The 27,337-nt window shown below is 35.5% G+C and overlaps 1 protein-coding gene across 2 annotated transcripts in view; it reads right to left on the reverse strand.

Annotated features, from left to right (window-relative positions):
* SHISA9 (shisa family member 9) overlaps positions 1 to 27,337 on the reverse strand; it is a 467,598-nt gene that overhangs the window by 253,292 nt on the left and 186,969 nt on the right. Inside the window, exons 3-4 of one of the 2 annotated variants that reach the window (XM_074196441.1) lie at positions 4,999 to 5,138; positions 4,463 to 4,618 (exon numbers count right to left, since the gene is read on the reverse strand). In XM_074196441.1, coding sequence (XP_074052542.1) covers positions 5,128 to 5,138 — 11 coding nt within the window. In that variant the 3' untranslated portion in view covers positions 4,463 to 4,618; positions 4,999 to 5,127. The remainder of the gene's footprint in view (positions 1 to 4,462; positions 4,619 to 4,998; positions 5,139 to 27,337) is intronic. The other variant, XM_074196442.1, reaches the window with a different exon arrangement.

Genomic DNA, 27,337 nt, shown 5'->3' on the forward strand with positions numbered 1-27,337 from the left:
TATCTTGGGCAAGTAAGTCACTTAACCCCTCTAGGCCTTAAAATTCTTCATATGTAAAAGAAAGGACTGGATTAGATGACTGCAAGGTCCCTTCTAGTTCTAAACCTATCAAAAATAACCTTAAAGTAAAAACTGATTGTTGGAAAATAAATCCAAAATAAAGGCTATAAAATCTTAAAATCTACTGAGGGAGACTCTCTCTCTCTCTCTCTCTCTCTCTCCCCCATATACATATATATGTATGTATTCACAAATATATACACACATTATGCAATACAGACAGATAGATATACATGCATGTATCCATAAAATAAATACAAGTTAATTTAGGGAAAGAGAGTAAACCCTTATCTTTTCAAAGACCTAAGAAAATTGTAGGATGTTTCTGTTCTTGTTTGGGCTATATTGGATAGGAACTCTTGGATAATTAATAGCCCCAAGAGTCTGACATCTACAAATTATCAGAGAAATCCCTAAGATTTGTGAATGGTAGGCAATCTAATGGAGAAGAAATTGAGGTTTCATCTGATAGGTAGAGCAACAGAGTAAAGAAAGATCAGGGACCAACAAGTATGTGGGGAGTTGACAACTATAGGACTACTGCTCAAGATTCATAGTTTTAGAATGGAAAGGAGCTTAGAGATCATCTGAGTGAATGCCTGGGTATTAGAGATGAGGAAACTGAAGCAATAATGAGAGAAATAAACTTCCAAAAATTACACAAATTATACAAAATTACATAAGAAAAATAAATTTCCAAAAATTATACAAAATAAATTTCCAAAAATTACAGTCAGGAGAAGGAAACTGGGATATGAACCCCCATCCCAGGGCAGGTGTTGATAGATCCTTAGTTGGATCCTATAAAGAGGGGGGGCTAAAATGCTTAACTCTTTCCTTTTTATAAGTCCCCATACCTAAAATTTAACTACAGACTCTAGATGAATTCAGACAATGCTTCTCAAAACAATAAATTATTGGACACAACTAGGGAACAAAAAAAAAAATGCTGAGTACCAATATAGCACGTGGAAGGGGAAAAGATAATTGATCAGTTTAATCTTGATTGGGAAATTTAGCAGCCAAATCTTTCTTATTTCATATAGGAGACTATGGAAAGAGGAGAATCCTGTGACTGAATTTGGAAATGTTGATTCAAACATAGGGAGCCTAGAATAAGAAAATGCTATTTAAATCTTTTAAAAATTATAAGATTTGGGGCAGCTAGGTGGCGTAGTGGATAAAGTACCAGCCCTAGAGTCAGGAATACCTGGGTTCAAATCCGGTCTCAGACACTTAATGATTACCTAGCTGTGTGGCCTTGGGCAAGCCACTTAACCCTGTTTGCCTTACGAAAACCTAAAAAAAAAAATTTAGAAAAAAATTATAAGATTTGGAAAGTAAAAGATCAATTATGTCAAGGAAATTAATGAAAAAAATTTGAAGAATTATGGTTTAGATGTACCAGATCTCAAACTGTATTATAAAGTAGCAATCATTAAAACTTTCTGGTAATGGCTAAGAAATCATGATGGATCAACAAAATAGATTTGGTACACAAGACTCGGAAATAAATGATCAAAGTAATCTAATGTTTGATAAACTCAAAGACTTCAGTTTTTGTGAAAAGAACTCACTCTTTGACAATAACTGCTGGGAATATTAGAAAACAGTATGGCATAAATTAGATATAGACCAGCATCTTACATTGCATACCAGATAAAATCAAAATGGGTCTATGATTTAAACACAAAGGGTGATACCACAAGCAAATAAGGAGATTAAAGAATGGTTTAGGGTAGGGAAAGGGAAGAATTCATGGCCAAGTAAGAGAAAGGAAACATTACTGGATTACTAGATGTTTGAGGACAGGTTTAAACTTGAGGAGATGAGTTTTCCTGACTCTAGGTCCACTGTACCACCTTAGCTTCCTTCTCTCCCTAAACTACATTGCATTTATTATATGAATATACACATCTTTGATGTCATGGTCTTCCTTCAGAATGGACAAACAATAATCTGTGGGAGTAATCAGAGTAGTAGTTTCTGCCTCCCTCCCTTCCTCTCTCCCTTTGTTCCTTCCTTCCTTCCCCTTCATTCTGTCTTTATTACACAGTCACATTCCTATCTGTGGGTGCTCTGCCCAAAGGTATGAAAATTTTGATTCTGAAATATGGAAAAATATCTTGGAGTTTATCAGTTCCAAATTATTCTGACACAAATAGCAATTGTTTCTGTTTTAGCCAGAAACCCCTGGAGGTCTTTTCCCTTCAAGACTGATTTTTTTTTCCCACTATGCAAAAGAAGTCCTTCTTTGTTTCATTTCTTTCTTACCTGCTTTAATCAATGAATGGGCATTGCCTCAGTCAAATTGAGACCTGTAAAAGACCTTCATTTAAACATGCCAAGGTCTCTATCACATTCAGGGACATCTCCAGTCATCCTGATCCAAGTTTGCCTGCTGGACTCAGTCTGGAAGGAGAAAGTAACTTTGCACAATACCCTCTCACTTAAATTCAATGCACTGAATGCCATGGCATTGCCTCGCTGATGACATGGTCATCTTCACAAACAACAATACACACATATATATGTTTGTATGCATGTACATATATAAATGTGTACATATATATTGTGTCTCTCAATAGAATATAAATTTCTTGTTTGTTTCTTTATATCTGAATTATATAAGCACCAAGTAGTAGAGACAGGTTGCTTCATGTATAGAGAGCTGGGTCTAGAATCAAGAATACCCAAATTCAAATTCAACCATATACTTTCTAGCAGTGTGACCCTGGGCAGTTCACCTAATCTCAGCCTGCCAGGTTTCCTCAGAAGTAAAATGTGAATAATAATAGCACCTATTCTGCAGCTCTTGTGAGGACCACTTGCCATAGGTGATAGTGTGTATGTTTGTGTGTGTGTGTGTGTGTGTGTGTGTGTGTGTAAGTACTTAGGGCAATTTCTGCAGGTTCCCTTCTCTCCTTCCTCTTTTGTTGTTGTTCAGTCTTTTTCAGTCATGCCTGACTTTCAGAACCCTATTTGGGGGTTTCCTAAAATGGTTTGCCATTTCCTTCTCCTCCTCATTTTACTGTTGAGTAAACCAAGGCAAATAGCATTAGCTAGTAAGTATCTGAGAGCAGAGTGGACTCAGGAAGATTCTTCCCAACTCCAGACAAAGCACACTATACACCATGCCAAATGCTTTAGATTTAGAAAGGGTTGTGACTTGCTCAAGGTAGCTCAACTAGGAAGAGGATGAATCAAGCCTTACACCCAGTGAAAATTTTATCTGAATTCATTTGCCCAGATATACATAAACACTCAGGCTTTTACTAAAATGTATGCATAAAAGTTCATCCAGGCTCAAATCTCAGCTGATTTATATGCCCTGAAACAAGTCATTGGGGTAGCTAGGGGGTGCAGAGGATAGAGCACCAGCCCTGGAGTCAGGAGGACCTAAATTCAAATGCAACCTCAGACACTTAATAATTGCCTAGCTGTGTGACCTTGGGCAAGTCACTTAACCCCATTGCTTTAAATAATTAAAATTTAAGAAAAAAAAATCACTTGCCCTGTTGAGTTACTATTTTCCTCGGTTATAAAATGAGTTCCTTCCAACTCCAACACAACTGTAAAAACTATTTCTGTCTCTTAGTCATTGATCTTCCCATAATACCAGACTGGCTTTCTAATACTATATATTCTCAAAGTTCCTTGATTGTCAAGTATTTACCCAAAGGCTACAGGATAGGATTCTAATATGTTCTAATTCTGTTCTCTTGTCAGATTGGCAAGCCCTTGACTTAACTCTGTAGCACTTCCATTCTGAAGAGACAAGAAAGAGATACTGAAAGAGAAATACTATTTGCTTCTTCTCTGATTGCTGCTTTAAAAATCATTGAGAAGAACAATCGTTGGCTTCCAGTCCCTAAATCCTCTTGGGACTGTAAAGTGCTGGATCAACTCACACATCTGCTCTCTTTTTTGGAGGTGCAAGGTATGAGCTACTGCCAACAAACTGACTTCAGAGAAATAAAATATCCAGGGGTAGGAATGATAGAAAACTACTGATTAAGAGATAATTAGTACCTATCTTAGGGGAACCTCTCCCCCGAATGGAAGTCTCCCTCATCTCAAAGAGTCTTTCACACACACATACACACACACAACCATAGAAGTTTTCCCATTTAAATATGTTAATGATTATTTAATTGAAATATATTTAAAATTACAAATTAGCATAACTGATTAATAAAGATAAATCCCATAAGAGTTTTTTTTTCCTTTCTAGTGATTACCTTAGTTGGTAGTATTGGGTAAAAGAATAGAAATTTTATTTTTATTTTTAAGTGATAAACCGACTATTATAACATAAATTTTTAGCCTTTAAGATATGTTTCTGTGTGTCCAAGGTCAGCTAAAATCAAAGTAGAACAACTAGCCAATTTATTACAGTTACCTCTTGGAATACAGTGTCAAATTTCTCCATGGATATCTTCCCATTATCCTGGTCCTGAGAGCTGCCTGCTGATACTCAGCTTGGAGTTTTAAGAGCCTATTCATCTTAGTTTGATTCATTCAATAAGCTTTTATTAAGCAGGGGAAAAGTGCTGGACTAAGAGGACACAAAAATAGATATGTTATAGGTCTTGTTTTCAAGAAGTTTACAATTTAATAGAGAGGAAAAAATTCCAAAAAAAAAAAAAAAGGAAAATGAGATAAATGGGGGGGGGGGGGAAGATCCAGGCAAAGTGCTAAGACAAAATCAGGGAGAAATCAGTTTCACCAGGAGGAGTGAGGAGGGAGAACAGATAGCTAGGAGTAAAGACTTGTAAGGCTTTGAAGTCAAGGAGAGAATTCAACAAGTTTCATGAGATGTTCAATAAAAATAATTAGGAAATCAAGTTATATTCATACCTCATTTGGATGTTGGAATAAACAAAGTATATTAAACAGTATTAGGTCTGGCTCTTGCATATTATTTAGGAAACTTACCAAGGGTTTGTCTTTAGGAGACTGCTGAATTGGCACAGTATATCTTCAGCATTCCTAGTCTCTCCTTTCTGTATTTTCTCTCTCAAAGTTGCTTCTTCTTTCTAACTTGGGTATTTAACAATCCCTTTTCTATTGTGTTCCTGACCAAAACAAAACAAAATGGTTTTTAGGAAAGGATCAGGTAACTTACTTATGATATGAGAAATCTATCCTGGGGGTTAAAAAAAGAGGCAACTTAGAACAAAATCCTAGAGCAGGAATTTTTAACCTAATGTCTATGAACTTGATTTAAATTTTTTTCATAACTATTTTAATTCTTTTTAACTATATATATATATATATATATACACACATATATATGTATATGCATATTTACATGATTCTGAGAAAATGTCCGTTTTACCAGATTAGCCAAGTGAAGTGAACAAGCATTTATTGTACATTTACTCTAGGGTGCTTCAGAAGCACAAAGATTAAATAATTTGTCTGGATCATACACCAGGTAAGTATACTGGTAGGACTCAATTCCAGCTCTTCCAGACTCAAAGTCAAGGTCTTTGCCCACAACACTTAATTGCTTCTAACTCCTTCATTTTATTTAAATGATCAGTAAATCTAAAAGTAAAGTTATCCCTTCCCCATCTTGGTTTCACTATATCATGCATGGGTCAGCATAAGAAATTAAATGGGAATTCAGGGAAATTTTGTAGAAGCCACAAATGACATCTAAAGGATAGTAGATGACACAGAAAAAGTTTAGATATTCAAAACTGTATAAAGCAAATGTATAATATTGCAAAATAACAAGATATTTTTATCATTTAATATCATATTAATTCAGACCTTCTCTGTTACAAAAGGAGGCTCAAAAATTTTTACATGAATTTTCCAGATCACAGGAGCACCACACACCCTTAGCCACTGTGATGTGGAAGAGATAATTTATAATACTTTTACTCAAAATATGTGCCTCTGAATCATAAGCACAATTTGAAATTGTTTAACTGAAGAAGCCAATAAAGATCTATTATTTGTATGTATATATATATATATATATATACATATATATATATATATATATATATACATATGACTTCTTCAACTCTTCTGTGAATTCCTACTATAATCTAGGTAAATCTTAGGGAGAGGGACTGAAAAGTTATTGATATCTAGGCCCACACAGCAAACCATTTGTATAAAGTAGAGCAAAATAAAGCATGGTTCCTATGCTCAAGGAATTTAGAATCAATTTTAGAATCATAAAATATTAGAGTATGAAGATAACAGTGGTAATCTCATCTTCAACATTGTACCTTACATAGGAATTTGCTCTACTGTGTATCTGGTCAGTGGTAATTCACACTCTGCTTAAACTTCCTCAGAGATGGGGATCTTATAATGTCACAAGAGTTTATTTGTAGACAGAACTAATCATTAGGAGTTTCTTATACTGATCTAAAATGAGCTCTTTTGTAACTGCCCACAATTGATGCTAATTCTGTTCCCTTGTCAAAGAATCAAGCCTACTGTTTTTATATGTCAACCCTCCACATATGTGTAAGCAGCAATTGTATCACCTGTCTCTGACCCTAGACTAAATATTTTCTTCTCTAATCCAAACATTACCAGTTTAATTCAAGAAAACTCATATCACCTGATTATCATATTCCTTACTATATAGAGAAATAATCATAAAAATAAGAGTTGATATATCTTGTAAAATACTATTCATAATGAGTCAGTCAGTTATTAAACAAGGACTGCGTTAGCCGCCAGAGATACAAAGGCAAAAATGAAATAGCCCTTGTCCTCAAGAGGATATTACAGCCTATAGAAGGTCTGTGTGCTGGTATAAAAGTATTGTGAAAGATTAAGGAAGTAGATAAGAGAAATCAGAAAAGAAACTTAAATCATGATATCCATCAATCAACCTTTTAGAAACTGATCCAACTTCCAGTCAAGATGGTGGAGAGAAACTAGGCACTGCTTTAAACTCTACTGGCTTTCCCTCATAACTAACATGAAACAAGTCTCTTAATAAATTCTGAATACACAGAATCCAGAGAAGAACTGAGGAGAACATCATGCATCAAAGTCTGTCACAGGATAACATGGGAGAGCCAGAAGCAGAGAGCAGAGACCCAGTGCCAAAGTGGTAGAGAGAGGCTGGGGCACTAACCTGAGAACAGCTGTGGAATCATTTGCTGTGTGTGTAGTGGACTGGCTGCCTAGGCATCTATCTGGTCAGCTCAGCTGGTCTGGAAGACCTGAGCCAGGAGTCTCCATGTTTTCAGAGGAGTCCTGGTTTTTCCAGCTGAGTCCTCCTCCCATTCCTGTAGGAATTTCTCCAGAATAAACATAGTAACAACCCCCAAGTGTTTGCACTTTCCCCCAGGGCTTGGGTGGATGGCTGCAGATCTCTCCCAGGTTGATTGCAGATTAAGTTAACTAACTGTCTAGCCCATGGACCCAGTCTGCATTGTGCAAGAACAGCCCAGATCTTGCTGTCCCCACCCAGGCCTAGGGAGAGCCAATAATCAACATCACACACAATCCAAAGAAAGGTTCTGGCATTCCTTAACAAGCCAGTGCTGAGTGACCCCCTGAAGGAGGTAAGGCCTCTAAGGATCTCACCTCTGAAGGCCTGTGAACCAGCTTTTTCTCCAAAACAAGACCCTAGGGAAAGGGTCCAAAATGAAGAAAAGGCAGAGCAAAGCATGGTCTACTGAATATTACCTTGAATACAAGGATCCTAACTCAGAGAGGACAAGAGCTTCAGAGGAGACTATAAATTGGTCTCCAACCCAGAAAGACATATTAGAAGAGAAAGGAAAAAGAATTTAAAAATAAAATGGAAAAATTGGAACTAGAAATGCAAGAGAAAATCAACATCTTAAAACAAGAAAACAAATCCTTTGAAAAATACAATTGGACAAATGCAAAAAGAAAATAATTCTTTCAATAACACAAAGGAGCAAATGAGAAAAGGCAAAAAAACTCCTTCAAAAACAGAATTGACCAATTGGAAAAGGAGATGCAAAAGGTAAATGAAGAAATCTCTTTAAAAAAGATTGGAATCTGTGGAAACTAATGACTTTGTGACATAACAAAAATCTGTTAATCAAAATTTTAAGAAAATGAAAAAATAGAAGAAAATGTAAAATTACCAAAACAACTGATCTGGAAAATAGATCCAGGAAAGACAATTTAAGCATCCTAGGACTTCCTGAAAACCTTGAAGAGAAAAAAACCTGGAATCCATACTTCAGGATATAGTGAAAGAGAATTTCCCTGAGATTCTGGAAGGAGAGGACAAAATATATCAATCTTTTCCTGAAAGTGATCTCAAAATGAAACACCAAAAAATATTATGGCCAAACCCCAGAGCAGATCAAAGAAAATCCTGCAAGGGGCCAGAAAGAAAAAATTCTAATACCAGGATGCCAGTCAGAATTACACAGGGCATAGCTAAATCAGCATTAAGGTATCAAAAGGACTGGAGATATTCTGGAGAGCAAAGGAGCTTGGAATGCAACCAAGAATTCACTATCCAGCAAAACTGAGCCTTGTCTTCCAGAGGAACAGATGAACATTTAACCAGAGCAAAAAGGAAAATTAGGTCTTCAAACTTCTAGAGACGCAAGAGATACATAAAAAGGTAAAAAAAGGAGAAAAGAAGGAAAAAACTTATCCAGTAAGATGAAAGATTCTTATAACTCTTGAGAATTGAAGTAATGGGCATTCATGACTTGTCCATGACTCTCGTGGAATAATTTAAAAACAATATCTCCTTAAAAGGGGGCATGGTAAAGATATGGGAAGATGGATGTGATTGAATGGGATAAATTACATCACATGAAAGGGGAGACTGAATGGGGGCAAATTATATCACACAAATAACCTATTGTAATAGGGGCAAAGAAAGGAAGAAGAGAGAACTGCCTGAAACTTGCTCTCATCAGATTTGGCTCAAAGAGGGAGATACACACACACACACACACACACACACACACACACACACACACACACACTCAGTTGAGTTTAGAAACTGTTTTACCTTTCAAGTATTAAGAGGGGAAAAGGGGAGGGGGGAGGAAAAGAGGAATTCATAGAAGACAGGGAATGGAAAAGGGATCAAGGGAAAGGGGAAGGAAAGGGGAAGGGAATTGGATAGAAGGGGACAAACACACTAAAGTCATGGTATTCAGAAGGAAAATACAAGGGATAAGGTGAAAAAAGGGGAAAAGTACAGATGGAGGGAAGATTGTATGGAGGGCAATAAAGAGTTAGTAATTATAATTTTGAATGTGAATTGGATGAATTCTTCCATAAAATGTAACCAGATAGCAGAGTAGAATAAAAACCATAATCCTACAATATGCTGCTTACAAGAAATGCATTTGAAGCAGAGAGATACATACAGAGTAAAGGTAAAAGGCTGAAGCAAAATATATTAGGCTTCAGCTGAAGTGATAAAGGCAGGGATATCAGTCCTTATCTCAGACAAAGCAGCTGCAAAAATAGATCTCATTAGGGGCAGCTAGGTGGCATAGTGGATAAAGCACCGGCCCTGGAGTCAGGAGTACCTGGGTTCAAATCCGGTCTCAGACACTTAATAATTACCTAGCTGTGTAGCCTTGGGCAAGCCACTTACCTTGCAAAAAAAATAGATCTCATTAAAAGAGATAAGGGAGGAATATATATATATATATATCCTCATAAAAGGTACCATTGACAATGAAGTAATTTCAATACTAAATATATATGCACCAGCTGGTATAGCATTCAAATTCTTAAAAGAGAAGCTGAATGAGTTAGAGGAAAACATAGACAGCAAAACTCCACTGATGGGAGAATTCAACCTCCTTCTCTCAGAATTAAAAAAAAATCTAATAAAATAAACAAGAAGGAAATTAAGGAGGTAAATAAAATGTTAGAAAACTTAGACATGATAGACCTTTGGAGAAAATTGAAAGGGGATAGATAGGAATATACCTTTTTTTCTGCAGTACCTGGCACCTACACAAAAACTGACCATTTACCAGGGCATAAAAACCTCATAATCAAATACAGAAAGGGAGCAATAGTGAATGCATCCTTTTCAGACCATAATAAAAATCAAGTGCAAGGGATGGCTAGGTGGCATAGTAGATAAAGCACCAGACTTGCAGTCAGGAGTACCTGGGTTCAAATCCGGTCTCAGACACTTAATAATTACCTAGCTGTGTAGCCTTGGGCAAGCCACTTAACCCCGTATGCCTTGTGGGAAAAAAAAACTCTAAAAAAAATCAAGTGCAATGAGGGGCCCTGGAGAGATGGATCTAAAACTAATTGGAAACTAAATAACCTCGTTCAAACAACAAATCATAAAAAGAATTAATGATTCCATTCAAGACAATGACAATAAGGAGACAACATACCAAAACTTATGAGACACAGTCAAAATAGTTATGGGGATATATTATATCTCTAAGTGCTTACATGAATAAATAGAGAAAGAAGAAATCAATTAACTGAACATGCACCTAAAAAAGAGAAAGAAAAATTAAAAACCCCCAATTAAATACCCAATTAGAAAGTCTAAAAATTAAAAGAGAAATTAATGATGCCGAAAACAAAAAAGCTATTGAACTAGTAAATAGAACCAAGAGTCGGTTTTATGAAAAAAACAAAAACTAGATAAACCTTTGGCTAATTTGATTAAAAAAAGAAAGAAGAAAACCAAATTACTAGTATCAAAAATGAAAAAGGTAAACTCACCACCACTGAGGAGGAAATTGAAGTAATAATTCAGGAACTATTTTGCCCAACTGGATGCCAATAAATTTGATAATTTAAGTGAAATAGATGAATATTTCCAAAAATATAAATTTCTCAGGTTTCTTGAAGAGGAACTTAAATACCTAAATAACTCTATTTCAGAAAAAGAAATTCAAGAAACCACAAATGAACTCCCTAAGAAAAATCACATGGATTCACAAATGAATTCTATTAAACATTCAAGGAACAATTGGTTACAATTCTATATAAACTATTTGGAAAAACAGATGAAGATGCCTAATTCCTTCTATGACACCAATATGGTACTGATACCTAAACCAGGAAGAGTCAAAATAGAATAAAGAAAATTATAAACCAATTTCCCTAATGAATATAGATGCAAAAATCTTAAATAAAATTTTAGTAAAACAATTACAGCATGTAATCACTAGGATAATCCACTATGACCAAGCAGGATTTACTCTAGGAATGCAGGGTTGGTTCAATATTAGGGAAGCTGTCAGAATAACTGACTATATCAATAACAAGCCTAACAGAAATAATATGATTATCTCAATCAATGCTGAAAAAGTCTTTGAAAAAATGCAACACCCATTTTGTACTAAAAACACTAGAGAGCATAGAAATAAATGATAAACAATATAGGGGGGAAGCTAGGTGATGCAGTGGATAGAGCACCAGCCCTGGAGTCAGGACGACAATGAGTCCAAATCCAGGCTCAGACACTTAATAATTGCCTAGCTGTGTGACCTTGGGCAAATCACTCAAACCCCATTGCCTTAAATAAATAAAATTTTCTATAAATTTTTTAAAATGATAAGCAATATCTGTAATTGTTGATGAAAACATCAACAACCATTATATGCAATGAGAATGAGCTAGAGGCATTCACAATAAGATCAGCATTGTATTAGAAATGTTAGCTTCAGCAATAAGAGAAGAAAAAAATTCAAAGAATTAGAGCTGGGAAGGAAGAAACAAAACTCTCATTCTTTGCAGATGACATGATAGTATCTAGAGAACCCTAAAAAAAATCTAAAAACCTTTGAAAACAATTATTAATTTTAGTAACGTCACAGGACATAAAATAAAACCACATAAATCCTTAGCATTTCTATATATTACTAAATAGATACAGCAGCAAAAGTTAGAAAGAGAAATGCCATTTAAAATAACTTCAGAGAACATAAAATACTTGGGAGTCTATCTGAAAGGCAGACTCAGAAACTCTATGAAAACAACTATGAAACACTTTTCACACAAATAAAATCAGATCTAAATAACTGGACAAATAACTGCTCATGGATAGGCCGAGCTAATATAATAATAAAATGACAATTCTACATAAATTAAACTACTTATTTAGTGCCATATCAATTAACTTCCAAAAAATTATTTTAGTGAGCTAAAAAAATTGTAATTAAATTCATATGGAGAAAAAAAAGTCAAGAATACCAAGGATTTAATGAAAAAAATGCAAAAGTGACTTAGTCTTACCAAATCTAAAATTATATTATAAAGCATAAGTCATCAAAACTGTCTGGTACTGGCTAAGAAATAGAATGGTGGATCAGTGGAATAGATTAGTTGCAAAAGAGAGCAGGAAATGATTATAATAATCTGCTATTTGATAAACCCAAACAGTTCAGCTTCTGGGATAAGCTCTCACCCTTCAATAAAAACTGCTAGGAAAACTGGAAGATAGCATGGCAGAAACTAGGATTAGACCAGCATCTCATACCTTATATCAATATAGGATCTAAATTAGTGCAGGATTTGGACATAAAAGACAATATAATAAGCAAATTAAGAAATCAAGGAATAGTTTACCTGTCATTTATGGAAAGGGGAGCAATTTATGACCAAAGGAGAGACAGAGAACTTTATAAAAATAAAATTAGATAATTTTGATTACATTAAATCAAAAAGCTCTTGCACAAATAAAATCACTCTAACCAAGATCAAAAGAAATGTAGTAATTTGGAAAACAATTTTTACAACTAGTGTTTCTAACAAGTACTCATTTCTAAAATACATAGAGAACTGAGTCAAATTTATAAAAAATATAAATATAAAAAACCATTCCCCAATTGACAAATGGTCAAAGGATATGTAAATACAATTTTCAGATGAGGAAATCAAAGCTATCTATAATCATATGAAAAATTGCTCTAAATCATTACTGATAAGATAAATGCAAATCAAAACATCTCTGAGGTACCACCTCACACCTCTCAGATTGGCCATTATGACCAGAAAGGCTAATGATCAATGTTGGAAGGGATGTGGGAACTTAAGAATTGTTGGTGGAGCTGTAAAATGATCCAACCTTCTGGAAGCAATTTAAAATTATGCCCAAAGGACAATTAAAAACCTGCATACTCTTTGATCCAGCAATACCACTACTGAGTCTACATCCTGATCATGACAATGGGTAAAAAAACCCTGCATGTACAAAATATTCATAGCAGTTCTGTTTGTAGTAGCAAAGGGAAATTGTAGGGATGTCCATCAAGTGAAGAATAGCTGAACAAATTGTGGTTTATGTATGTGATTGAATATTATTGTTCAATTACAAATCAGGAGGGATAGGATTTCAGAGCAGCCTGGAAAAATGTGCATGAATTCATGCTGAGATGAGTAGAACCGGCAGAACATTGTACACCTTAACAACAACATGTGGTGATGATCAACCTTGATGGACATGCTCATTCCATCAGTACAAAGAACAGGGACAATTTTAGGAGATCAGTGATAGAGAATTTAAATGAAGACCAAAGATTATTATCTTCAATTTTTAAAAAGTTCTCTCAAGTATCACAAAATTTTGTTATCGCTAATATTTTATTTCTACCTTCAGGATATGTTTTTCCTATGAACACATTCAATTTATATATATATGTGTGTGTGTGTGTGTGTGTATGTATATATATATATATATATATATATATATGTATATGTGTGTGTGTGTGTTTATGTGTATCATGGAAACAAATGTAAAAACTATGTCAGATTGCCTTCTCTTGGGGGAGGAAGGAGGGGGGAAAAATTGTAAAATTAAAACCTTGCAAAAAAATTAGTAGAAATTTCTATTGTATATAATTGAATAATACATAAAATATTTATATCATTAAAAGAAGAAACTGATCCCAAACTATATTAGTAGGGTAGGAAAGAGGGACAATTCATATGCTTTTGCCTTCCATTTTTTCCAAAACTAGTATTTCTCATCATAAATGAGATTTATTATTTAAAAGGACATACTCATGTACAGATGCTTATTCATAAACACAGTTACATATGTTTTTGAAATGAAAAAATTAATTAGAAACAAATAAACAAAAAACCAACAATAGTTTTCTTCTTATTTGAGAAATTCCTACTCTTAAGATGTCAGTACTCCTTATCATAAGTTGATTCCTAGGAGAACTCATGATATTTTAGGGTCAATTAAAATTCCCCATCATCATTTCCATCCACAGTACTATACCTGTATTAGAGCTTTTGTCTTTGTCAAAGGTGAAAACCCTACAAACAGTTCTCTTCTTCTAGCCCAATGTTAGATTTTATCTGGGTATTGAGATATGTTTCTATATTCATCCAGAACTTAAGTCACAGTCCAAATCATCAACAAATTTGGAAAGAGACCTCTGCCTTTCATAGTCACCTCCAGGAAAATGTTCTCCCTTCTATTCTCAATTCTTTTTTAAAAAACAGTTTTGTTTATTTAAGGCAAGGGGATTAAGATTGACTTGCCCAAGGTTACACAGCTAGGCAAGTATTAAGTATCTGAGGTCAGACTTGAAATCAGGTCCTCATGACTCCAGGGCTGGTGTTCTATCCACTGCACCACCTAGTTCCTCCCCTACTTATTCTCAATTCAATGCATTATCTTATTCATTGATTGCAACAACCCTGTGAGAAAAGTATTGTAGATATTATCATCCCCAATTTACATAAAATCTCAGTCAATAATGTGACTTTCCCATAGTCACATAACTTGGAAGTGTCTGAAGGAAAAGAACTATCTCCTGACTCCCAAACCAGCTCTCTCTCTCTAAAAGAAAAGGCAGAGATTGGGAGCCAAGATGGTGGAGAAAAGGTAGGGACCCCAAACTAGGAGGAATGTTGGTTGAAATAATTCTGAGGTACTACCTTATAGCTATTAGATTGACAAATTGGACTGGAGAAAATGAAAACTGTTGGAAGGGATGCAGGAAAATTGAGACATGGATGCAGGAAAATTGAGACATGGATGCAATGTTTAAGGAGTTGTGAAAGGATTCAACAATCCTGTAGAGCAATTTGGAACTATACCTAAAGGTTTATAAAACCATGCCTATCCCTTGGTCTTTGCAGTATCACTTATATTTCAGAAGAGAGGGAATATGGGAAGAAAACAATCTATATGAAGAGGAATACTTATAGTAGTTCCTTTCTGGTGGTGGGGAGTTGGAGATGAAGGGATGCCCATCATTTGGGGAATGCCTGAACAAATTGTGTTATTTGACTGAGATGAAATGCAGTTCTGTAATGGGAAATTATGAACAGGATGCTCTTAGTAAAAACTTGCATGAGCAGATACAGTGGTTTATAAGAAGGGAAATCAAGGAGCGCGAGGATAGCCCTATAGCCTGTTACAAAGAAACAGGTATACAAAGCAACAAAGTTGCAAGATGATCTGAGAATGGCCTACCTTTTTCCCAGCAGTGCTATGACCCAAGAGAAATCTGAAAGATTTATGATAAAAATATTATCCATCCTAAAGACTAGAGTTGATAGTGTCTGTCTGATATAAATTGAAGTATACTTTTTTTCAATTTATTTTCCTGAAGTGTCTCCTTTTTTTTTGAGGGGGTGGGGTTATGTTTACTCTTACAACATGACTGACTATGCATTTTTAACCTGTATCAAGTAATTTGTTTTCTCCATGAGGGAGAATGGGGTGGGAGGAAGGGAGAGAATTTGGAACTCAAGGTTTTGGAAGTGAATGTTGAAACTTGTTTTTGCATATAACTGGGTGAAAAATAAAAAATAAAAAAAATTTAAAATATTGTTTTGGTATGTAATTGGGCAAAAATAAAATATTAATGAAAAGAAAAGTCACAAACATGCAACAAGTTAAATTAGACCAAAAATAAAAAACAGTTCAAGACAATAATATAAGATCTGTGAAAATACAGTGTCACAGACAATTGCCAAATAGAATAATAAAAACATGTGCTATGGGGATTCAGAAGAAAAGAGAGAAATCAATGTGGGCTGGAACAGTCATTGAAGGCTTTCTGGATGAACTAAGACTGAGGTCAGTCTTGGAAGATGGGGACTGAATAAGCTGAATGTGGAGAAGATAGTGTTCTATGTTGAAAAAATGCAAGCAAAGGTTTAGACAGAAGATAGAAAAGCATATTTATTTAAAGAAATTATGGGATATAAGGAGAAGGGAAATCAAGGACAATGAGGATAGCCCTGTAGCAAGGGTTAGAGGGATAAATCAAACATGAAAGAGTCAGGAGGAGGTATTTTTCCAGCTGGTCCACCCAAGTGATCTTTGAAGACTCTTTAAACCTCAATCTTCACTACCCTCAAATTAGTTTGTATCCTACTTTTACACATTTGCTAATAAAGAGAAAGTATTTAACTGTTTTCAATTTAATCAGAACTCTTTTGTTCAGCAGAATAAAAAAGGGGTTTCAAATATTCCATTTCAAATCTTTTTATTTTTAATTGTTCAATATGACATCCCATTTAACTTTCACAACCTTGGAGTTAGGTATGATAGATATTATCTCCACTCTATAGATAAGGAATTTGATGTTGTGCTGACTGTATAAATCCCCAAATAGTGCAGGGATTCCTCAATAAAATATATGATTACTCAGAAGAGATCACTACCAAACTATACAGATGAAAAAGGCTTTTGTTAATGACATACTGTTAAGAGGTCTGTCCATTTAGTTAATCCATTTGTCTAGGACAAATACCGCAATGAGGAAATGAATAGGAAGAAGGAAAAGGAATAGATTTCATTTGGAAAATTGCATGGTAGCTTTAATGATTCTAATCTGCTCCTTAGCACTAAACCTATATTTTTAATATAAACATTTTCCTATTATGATTAGTAATCTTGAAACACTATAATGTTAAAAGAATCAAAGTTGCAAGTGACCCAAAGTGGAGTCACAAAGACCAAGAGTGGGAACAGATTGCTAAAGTATATTTCTATTGATGGCATATGTTAAAGAAGAGAGTGAGTGATTATCATTCAGGATATATATGATCAGAAAAAAAACATGGTTAATCATGCAATGAGATTATGGGATAAAAGAAAGGACAAGCAATACAATGCCCAGATACCTGTGAAATATAAAATGATGTAGAGAAAGGTCTATAGAGAACACAGGTAATCTGTGGAGAATCTTTAAACAGATATGACCAATAATCACACAGGATAAGAAGATATGGATATCAATCTGTGCTGAAAGAGTGAATATCCGCAATGATGAGATTACCATTTCCTTGATGCATTAGGGATGAGGAAACAGAGGCCAAGAGAAATTAAATGATTTCTTCAGGTACACACAGCAAGTTGCAGTGTTGCAACTTGACTCAGATCCCAGTTTCTAGTCTAGTGCATTTTCCAATTACCATGACATCCTCACTGTAACATAATATTCTAATTATACTAATTTTCAAATATATAGTATACATATATGGTTATTCATCACCAGAAAACCAGAACATCTCAATCTGACAGATAATAGTGTTTAAACTGTGATGACTGACATTTCTATGATGCCTTTAACTTCTCAAAGAAGTATCTCATGTATTGTATCATTTGTTTTTCACAACTGCCTTTTGGGTTAAAAAAAAGGGAAAGAGGGAAATTATATAGATTGACAGCTGAAAGAGACCTCAGAGGATATTTAGTCCAATCTTCTTCATTTTACAAATGAAGGAATGAGCACTCATGGATGTTAAGTGATGAGAGTGTTCTTTCCATTGTACCACACAGTCTTTTTTTCTAAATACATATTATGTTATTATGCAAGACACCTAAATGTCATAGTGGATAGAACACTGAGACTGGAGTCAGGAAGACCTGAGTTCAAATACAGCCTCAGATACTTCCTAGATGTATAATCTGGACAAGTCACTTAAACTTCTGTTGGCCTCAGTTTCCTTATCTGTAAAATGGGAATAGCATATACCTCACACAGAGTTCTGAGGATCAAATGAGATGATAATTATAAAATACTTAGCAAAGTGCCTGTCTCATAGCAAACACTATATTAATGTTGACTATTATTAATTATTATCATTATCATTATTACTATTATTATTATTATATCACAATTTAAAGACAAGGGGACTGGGATTCAGAAAGGGTTAAAATTACTTGATATCCTGCAGTTAAAGAATGAGCATAAACTAGAAAACTCAAGTATCCTGAATTACAGTCCTTGTCTCTGTCCATTAGGCCACACATTGAATATTCCCTTTAACCATTTCATGGATACTTATTTAAGTTCTGCAAAAGTTTAAAATGATCCCAGAACATGAATCATATTCCAAATTCTTTCAGCATTCCTCTATAGTTCTAGGTAGAAGGCTTTGCATTTGGTTAGTACTTATATGGTCAATGTTATTGATTAGGCAACAAAGAAAGTGAAAAGCCAATTCTAATTAGCAAAGTTAAGCTTGCTTCCCAAATCTCAGAGAAGAATGAAAGGTTTAGTTTCAAGTTTGGAACTTGATAAGTTTGAACCTAACCTTACCAACTTACTAACTCCATGCGCAAATCAAATAAATACATTGAAATGCTTCTACCAAGAAATAACTTCTACCAAGGAGCCAAGGAGAGTTTGAAATAGTTTTTGTGGTACTGATCTCATGTCTCATTAAACCCACACAAATCCACCCAAGAATACAAATAACATCAAAATGAAACAATAGATCTTCTAGAAGAAATGTATTGTTTACAAGGAGGTTTGATTGACATAAAAATCCTACTCCTATTAAGGTACTTTTACAATAATTAAGTGTAATTTGTTAATTACACAATAGATTACTTAACTGAAGAACATTTTTGCGTTTGATTTGTTTATGGTTTTATTTTTAATGACCTAAGTTTTCCTCTTTCACTATCATTTTTTTTGCCAGATCACAGCAAGATGATTAAAGGAAATGTATGTTAATAATGAGTAATAATAATAGTGTATGCTATGTGCCGGGTACTGTGCTAAGTACTTTATAATTATTCCATTTAATTCTTTCAATAATCCTAAGAGGTAGGTGCCATTATTGTCCCCATTTTACAGATGAGAACACTGACTGAGGCAAAGTGACTTGTCCAGAGTCACACAGTATCTGAAGCTACATTTGAACTCATGAATTCCTGACTCCTCTAATGGTGCTCTTTTCCTTTGCACCACCTAGTTGCCCATAATGAGCAACAGTAAAGAAATCAAATAATTTACAGACAGACTGCCTCCCTCTCAACATAAAAGTACAACAATGAGCCACAGATAAAGCAAGCGCTAAAGTGGACTCTTAATATTCTCTTGTATTTGTCCAAAATACCATGTTGTTCCATGTTGACAATGGTAGAAATAAGAGCCTGGAAAAAAGAGCTGGAGGATTAACCTAGACCTAAACAAGATCTATTATTGGTATAATTGAGTCATTGAGAGAAATGATATGGATTGAGGGAGAAAATGGTTGCCAAAGTGTAATCTTGGGGGGAAGTGACCACTGTATCTTAAGACTGTAGTTAAAAAAATAGAAGCCAAGAATAGTCAAAGATGCACTTATGAGAAAGGGTAAACTAGATCTCATGGTCTAAAATTCTCTTAAGAAGTCAGGACAACAGGGATGAGATGCAAAGGAAAATAGTTTCAAAGAGGAGAAAAAGAGTTAGTGCCTAAAATGCTAATATGGATGCAGAGGGAACTCACCAAACAAGATGGAATTTTTAAAGAAATCTACAGAAGAAAAGAAGAAAGGCTCAAACATAGACTGAATATAAGTGAGCAGCACAGTCCTCTAAGAAGATGGAGAATAATCTGAGGCTAGTGAGGAAAGCTAGGACAACAACAACAAAAGATACTTTTAACTATACTGATAAAAAGAAGATATTAACAATATTATCTAGTATTTATTTGATGCTCTAAAACTGATAAAATACTTTACCTGTTAAATTATCCTATCGTCCCAACAACCCTGTGGAGTGATTATTATTATATCATTTTACAGAATGAGGATACTGAGACTCAAAGACGTTAAATAAATTGCTCAATTTCACACAACTAAATCTGAAGCTAAATTCAAACCCAAGTTTTCTTGACTCCACATCAAACACTCTCTCCAGTGCACCATCTACCTGTTTTACAGTCAAAGAAAGTCTTAGAAAATTGTTTTGGAAGGTTGAAATGATGATACAGATAGCAAAAAGAAGTTTAATTTTTATATTTTTAATGTTTCTCTGTCAAATGGAACAGTTATGGACAGTAGAAAGGTGATATTCAGGATAAAACAGTAAAAGAGCATTTAGAAATACCTGATGAGTTTAAATCAGCTGACCCAAATGAATTAACATTTTTAGACACTGAAAGAATTAATAAATGTAATTGCTAAGTAATTATCTATTATCTTAAAAGTCATCAGGAACAGAAAACATACAGTAAGACTAGAGAAAGACAAGTTCCACCCAAAAAGGAAAGAGAAGGTCATATACAAACTATAGGCTAGTGAATTAGAAATCAAATACTAACAAATCTAAAACATACTTTTAAAGAGATTGTTAGTGAACATCTAGGTAAAAGAAAACAGTGACTTTAAAGAGCCAATGAGCCTTCATTAAAATCCAGTCATATCAGATTAATTAATCTCATTCTTATTTGTCAAATGATTAAACTGATAAATTAGAGGAACCCTGTAGATACAGATTACCTAGATAATAGCAAAGCACTTGAGAAATAATCTCTTACTAATTCTTGTGGGGGAATGGAAAGATAAAAGCTTGAAGAAGAAAAGGCTTAGGGAAAACATGAAAGCTATCCTCAAGTATTTGTAAGGCTGTCAAATAAAGGAGAGATTGGATTAATTCTGATAAACTCCAAAGGCAAATCAAAGAACAATTGAGTGAAGTTTCAAAGAGGAGAATTTTGGCTTGATGAAATCAAGAATGCCTGGGTTTAAATCCAGATTGGGACATTAACTTACTTTGGAACACTAACTCACTTTGTGTTCCTAGGCACTTAACCTCTGCTTGCCTCAATTTCTTCAACTGTATAATCAGATTAAGAACAGCAGTGCCTCCCAGAGTGGTTGTGAGAATCAAATGAGATAATATTTTGTAAAGCATTTAGCAGTGCCTGGCAATAGTGAGTGCTATTTAAATGCTTGGGTTTGCTTGGTTTTTTAAATCAATGATCTGAAAAAATAATGAGTTATCTTAGATGGCAGTGAAATCTCCTTCAGTGGAGGTTTTTAAAGAAAGGCCAGGCAGTTTTGTAGTATATTTTAAAGGAGACTATTAAGAGAGAGTTGGATTTGAGGGTTACTTAAGTTTCTTCTTGCTCCAAAATGCTTTGATTCTGGTAAACACCCACTGAGTGCAAAGCTCAGTACTAGATACTGTTTAGGATACAACAAAATATAATACAATATATTACAAAATATAATAATAATAATAAAATATAAAGCAGCCAATCCCAGCCCTCAAGGAGGTTCCTAGGCTGCATTACAACTTCTGGGTTTGTCAATCTACATTAAACCTCATTTATTTAGACTCTCCACCAATTATGAATGTCAAAGTTCAGAGATGGTATATCTTTGAAAAGAATAATATATCATCCATGCCATGGTATATCTGTAGGAAAAACTAAACAAATTGTAGTATAAAGGACATTTTTAACCTCAAAAAAGAAAAAAAAAATCCACTTTCAAGCACATTAGAATCATCCATTCATAGAACTGATATTCTGATTAATAATTATTTGTAACATTGATAAAATAGGTCTTCTAACACTTCTTTGTCCATGTGTCATTAACATAATTCAAATTACCATCTGTCCTTAAAACTAACAAAGCTATATTTTGGGGGGAAAATGTAATTCAGACTTTTAATTGATTTAGGGAAAAAATTCAGGAAAATCATTGCTGTTTGACTAGAGTTTGATTTACTGTGGGGTTCACAGGAAAGGTGATATGTCCAGACTTCCTTTCAGAGCACTTCAGAACCTACCTAAGCCAAGTGCACCAGCAAACCAGAGGTGATTGATTATCCTTTTGACAGGAGAAAGTGAACACAAACCCCACTTACCAGAAAGAGCACAATATTAATAAACTATAATAAATTCAGGGAACCCTTTTTTTCAAAGAATACTAAAAGTAATTGGAGTATGAAGTAAAGAATATTTAAAACCATCCCTTGCTAGATATTTCTTGTGTGTATGTATGAAGAACAGGGAACACATATGTAATAGCCAACAAAGACAAAGTGAATGGGTCATTTATTTGGAAAGGATATTGTCAACATGGGCCACATGGTCAAATCTTCCTATTTCTCAGATTAGGCCTATGTAGAAGCATAGATTGAAGGTTGAGAGGAGAGGGTCTCTGTAATCATCCAGGGTATCCATCTTTAACAAAATGTGTCTTTCCATCCCATACTCCCATATTGTCCTGGGAAGCCCTCAAATGCCAGGCTAGGGTTCATTAATAAAGAGCCTCAAGTTTCTAAAAACCTCTCAGAGGATTTAGTTAGGAGGTTCTTATGAAACAATATCCTTCAGGGCCAAACAAGCTGATGATTGTTCCCAGCTGGGATGGGAAGATTTATTCATCTTCTCTTGGGGAATGACACCCTACTATACATTGAAAAAGCAGAACATGGCAAATAATGGAAACTTCTCAAGTATGTAATTATGTTGCATGTTGACTTCATTATACCATCCAAGCAGCTTATTAGAAAATTTTCTGCACCACTCTCCCTAATCAGTGGTTCTGCCTTGCAGATGTGGGTCAGGGAGTCTAGCCTAATGTTTCTCAGCTGTTCTCATTCTAGCGCAGTCTTCTGTCTAGGCCTTGCACACAGAGGTGCACCTGTTGGACCTTTAAAAATATGCATGTGTATAGGTGTCTATATATAGAAGTATATAGATAAATCAAATCTGTATTTCATCACTCTGCCAATTACAGTAAAGAAAAAATGCTAATAGGAAATTAGAAGAAAAAATTATTCCTTTTTAAGTATAGGAGCCAAAACTAATCCCAAATCCTAGCTTCCTCTTATGAGTATGAATTTGGTTATGTATGTTTTCTGTCTTACTTGGCATAATGGATATGGGTATATGTGTGAGAGATTTGCCTACAATGAACTGCTGCTCCTTTTGGCAAACTCTGTGTAACAAGGTGATTTTTTTAAACCCATGGGATTGGCAAAACAGGGAATATTGAAATACAGTGTTCAAAAGGTGATTTCTTTTACCTTGGGATTTCCTCCCCAGATCCATCAAAGACCTGCATTCCGCCACACCTGCCAACATGCTGCAATCGTTCCAGAAATGATGATGACAGGTAATCACACTAGACATTTCCTGACTTCCTTGTATTTCCTGAGGATGTGCCTCATTAGCTTTGATCTGGCAAGCTTTCCAGCACTGGATCACGGGTTTATTTCCAGGCTATCCTTCTCAGCATCGCTGGAACAGACTTTGACACTTTGAGGACACTGGGAGCTGACTTGGGAGGGCAAATTGCCCCCACAATAGGAAATGGTTGGGACTCAAGCCTCAGTGAACAGGGGAATCAGCTGTGAGATGGGAGGATCTGACTCTCAACTCTGGGGAAAAGCAGGATTCTCTCTTCATTAGCTTATCCACTTCTCTTGGACTGTAGATATTCTAATGAAATGAAATGAGCTGTTCCAGAGTGAAGTGCCTTCAAATAATTCTGTACCTCCCCTCTAAAAATAGCCCAAGAGGTAAATTAAAAGGTTTAGAGATATGATGCCCTGTGTAAGACACCCAATTTCTTCCAGAAGCTAAAACAGGAGTTTTTAAGATGCCAAAGTTTAAAGGAATGAATGAAACATTAACTCTTCCCTTAGTAAAGTATGATCTGGTTGGGTCCTAAAATTCTGCCTATAGTCTTAGTACTTCTACTATCACATAGTAGGTTCCATTCCTTTGAAGGTCCCTGTCAGACTTCAGGTTCTCTTTTGAGTTGGATGCCCTTGCCTCTTATTCACTTCAGTCAATGCTCCCCCCCACCCCCATCACTCATGCCTTGACGCAAGTAGAAGTGATAAATGGTGCACCAAATTGGAATGCTGAACAGGGCAGGAGACTGTTGGGAGGTTATTTTCTGTATCCCCCTATCACAAAGTATCATTATAGATATAGATAAAGATATATATATGTATGTATATATATGTATATATGTATATACATATTATATATACATATATATATGTATATATATATTAACGCTTTCCTTTGGAAACCTCAGAGAAGACAATTCCACAGAATTCTTGTCGGAAAGCTTTATGGACTCCCAAACCTCAGGACGTATGCTTTTTTTTTTTGGCTAATTTATTGGTTCAGACCCACAGATTCCTTTCCCTCATCATCATATCAACTCCTCCTCCTGAGAGGCTCTACACCTCCCCCAGAGCCTGAATCCTGGCCAGGAAAGAGCAACCTGCCAGACTAGGAAGAGTTCCTTTCAAGTTCTAAACAAAGGCACCTCTACAAGGAAAGCAAAGATCTTTCTGAATCTCCTGCAGGCCCATCGATCACCCAAAAACTCTGCCCCCCATCTGACAGTCAGTCCTCCAGCTTGGCCAATCACCATCCACCATCCAGCAGTGGTTTCCTAGGTAACTAGCACATTGCTTCTGGCACACAGAGGGTGAGCAAAGCCAACAGGAAGACAAAGACTATGCAATAAAGGAGGGAGGGAAGGAGGGAGGGAAGGGAAGTGAAGGAAGGAAGGAAGGAAGGAAGGAAGGAAGGAAGGAAGGAAGGAAGGAAGGAAGGAAGGAAGGAAGGAAGGAAGGAAGGAAGGAAAATAGCAAACTTAGGGTCAAAGGGAACCTTTGTTCTCATTGAGTCTATCCCTTTGTGTTATATATGAGGAACAGGAGAACCAGAAAGCTTCAAGTTATTTGCCGAAAGTAAAAAACTCAACTAGTCCATGCCTGTGGTTTAATGCTCAATACTCTCATTTTTATACATTAGGAAACAGAGACCCAGAGAGGTTAAGTTACAAGCCTAAAGTCACACAAGTTAAATATCAGAACTAGGATTCATATTCAAATGCCCTGGAAGTATAACAGAAAGCACATTGTCTGTAGAGTCAAATTTTCCTTCTGATAGTTAATACTTATATGAGCTTAAGCAAGTCTCTTAAGCCTCATAGGCCTCAGTTTCCTCATCTGTAAAATAAGGTGTTTGCACTAAATGATCTTTGAGATAATTTTCAACTGTGTTCTTTTATTTTTTTTCTGCCCTGACATGCTGCCTCATGCTGATGACAATGAAATTTTGTTTTAGGGTTGAACACCTCTCCCATTATAAACTAGAACTATTCCACACATTCTATTTAATTGCTCTATACTCTCAAACTTTTTAAAAGAGATAGTAGCTGGTTGTCAGTGATCTGAGACAGGTATAAAATGGGCTTACAAAGTTATTCCCCAGAAAAATCACAACAGGATTTTGAAAGTGAATTTCCAGTATACTATCATGCCTCCAGAAAGTGCTAAATCCAACTAAACAAACAGACCCCATTGACATCTTGTAAATCTCTCAGGAAAACATTCCACAGACTCCTTAAGTAATATGAAGAGACAGAAACAGAGAGAACTTTTTGTGCCCCCACAAATTTCTAGATTTACACAACAATCTGATTACCTGCTAGCCTTTGAAGTAGAGAAAAAACAGATCCTCATCCATATTTTATCACTGCTCACCTACAAGTCTTTCCCCTAAAGTATGCTGACATGGTTTTTGCTGCACCCCCTTCTCCTCAAAGATGATTGCTCTCAGAATTGTGACCTGGCTAGAAACTGGCCATAAGTATGTTTTCACATTTGTACCTATGTGTCTGACTTTGGGTTTGACATGCAGTAAAAGTGTGGTAAGGCAATTATAGCTAGTCATTCAATAATCTTGCCTCCTTTGTATGCTGGCTATTTACATTTCAATACCTTGTATTTGGGGCACCTGTCATTTCTAACAGGGAATTGTTAGTGGAAGGGAAAAGGGAGCCTTTTCTCTCACAGGAATGGGCTACTCTATACACCTATTGGCTCCACGCTGACCCTGCCAGAAATGAGGACGTTCTCAATTGCTGTGATTAGTTCCACAGAACCTGTCATTGAGAACATAGTGTTTGCTGAAAAGCCATCAGGTTCTGGAACAGGTAATGATGAGGGAGGCAGCAGGCTCTAGGAGAGTCAGCCCTATGGTAGAAATCAGGAGTTCTTGTCACATCTCTGCTTACTGGGAAACCTAGGGAGAAAAAAGATCCTACAACTCTGCATTTCCATCTCAGTCATGGTTAAAACAGGGGTGTTAATAATAGAATCCCTGTTTCAAAGCACATAGTTAAAGACTCATAATGGAATCTGAGCTGTTAATCCTAAGGCAACCTTTTATAATCCCTTATTTCCTGAAGGCCTGAAATGAAGTGAGAAAAAAGTCTAGCTCATTCATTCCATGATGAATCTCAAAGTAATTGATGGTTTGCTTGGACAGCTCTCTTTAAAATGTCAATGTTCTCTCCAAGGCTTGCCTGAGTATTTTTCTAATCCCCTCTAATGCAAGCATTTGTGGAGCATACAAGTTAATATGTTAAGTGCTGAAGATACAAAGACCAAAAGAGATCTTGTCCTTAAGTGGCTTACATTCTATAGAGGTGTGTCAACAAGCATTTGTTAGCCACTTATTATGTGTTACATACAGTGCTAAATGTTGGGGAAGGAAAAAAAAAGTGATCCCTATCCTCAGGGAGCTTACATTCTAATGGAGGAGTCAAGCATGTAAAAGTGTATAGAATGCAGAGGCATGTGTGGAGGAGGCAGCAGGTGAGGCAGAGTTGAACTCACCTCTGAATGAGAAGGGTTGAGCCCACATCCCTGATGCAGTATCAGAAGAGAGATATAAGTAAATCTTCTTCCATAAAGTAGGATTGGGGATGTTTTAAAGGAAGGCAAATAAGCTGGGAAGTGGAGATGAGAGGGGGAGCATTTCAGGCATGAGGGACAATCAGTACAAAATTATGAGTTTGGGAGTTGAACTGTCACAGCATGCATGTTAGTGTAGTTGAATTGAAGAGTATATGAAGTGAGGAAAGCATAAGAAGACTTGAAAAGTAAGAACAGGTCAAATTGTGAAATGCTTTAAAAATCCAACTGAGAATTTTCTTTTTGATCCTGGAGGTAACAGGGAGTCACTAGAATTTAATGAATGGAGGATTGGGGAGTAACATAGTCAGATATATGATTTAGGAAAAAATACCTTAGAAGTGGAATGAAGGATGGATTGCA

The sequence above is a fragment of the Macrotis lagotis genome, chromosome 8 (assembly GCF_037893015.1).
Source record: "Macrotis lagotis isolate mMagLag1 chromosome 8, bilby.v1.9.chrom.fasta, whole genome shotgun sequence".
NCBI lineage: Eukaryota > Metazoa > Chordata > Mammalia > Peramelemorphia > Peramelidae > Macrotis > Macrotis lagotis.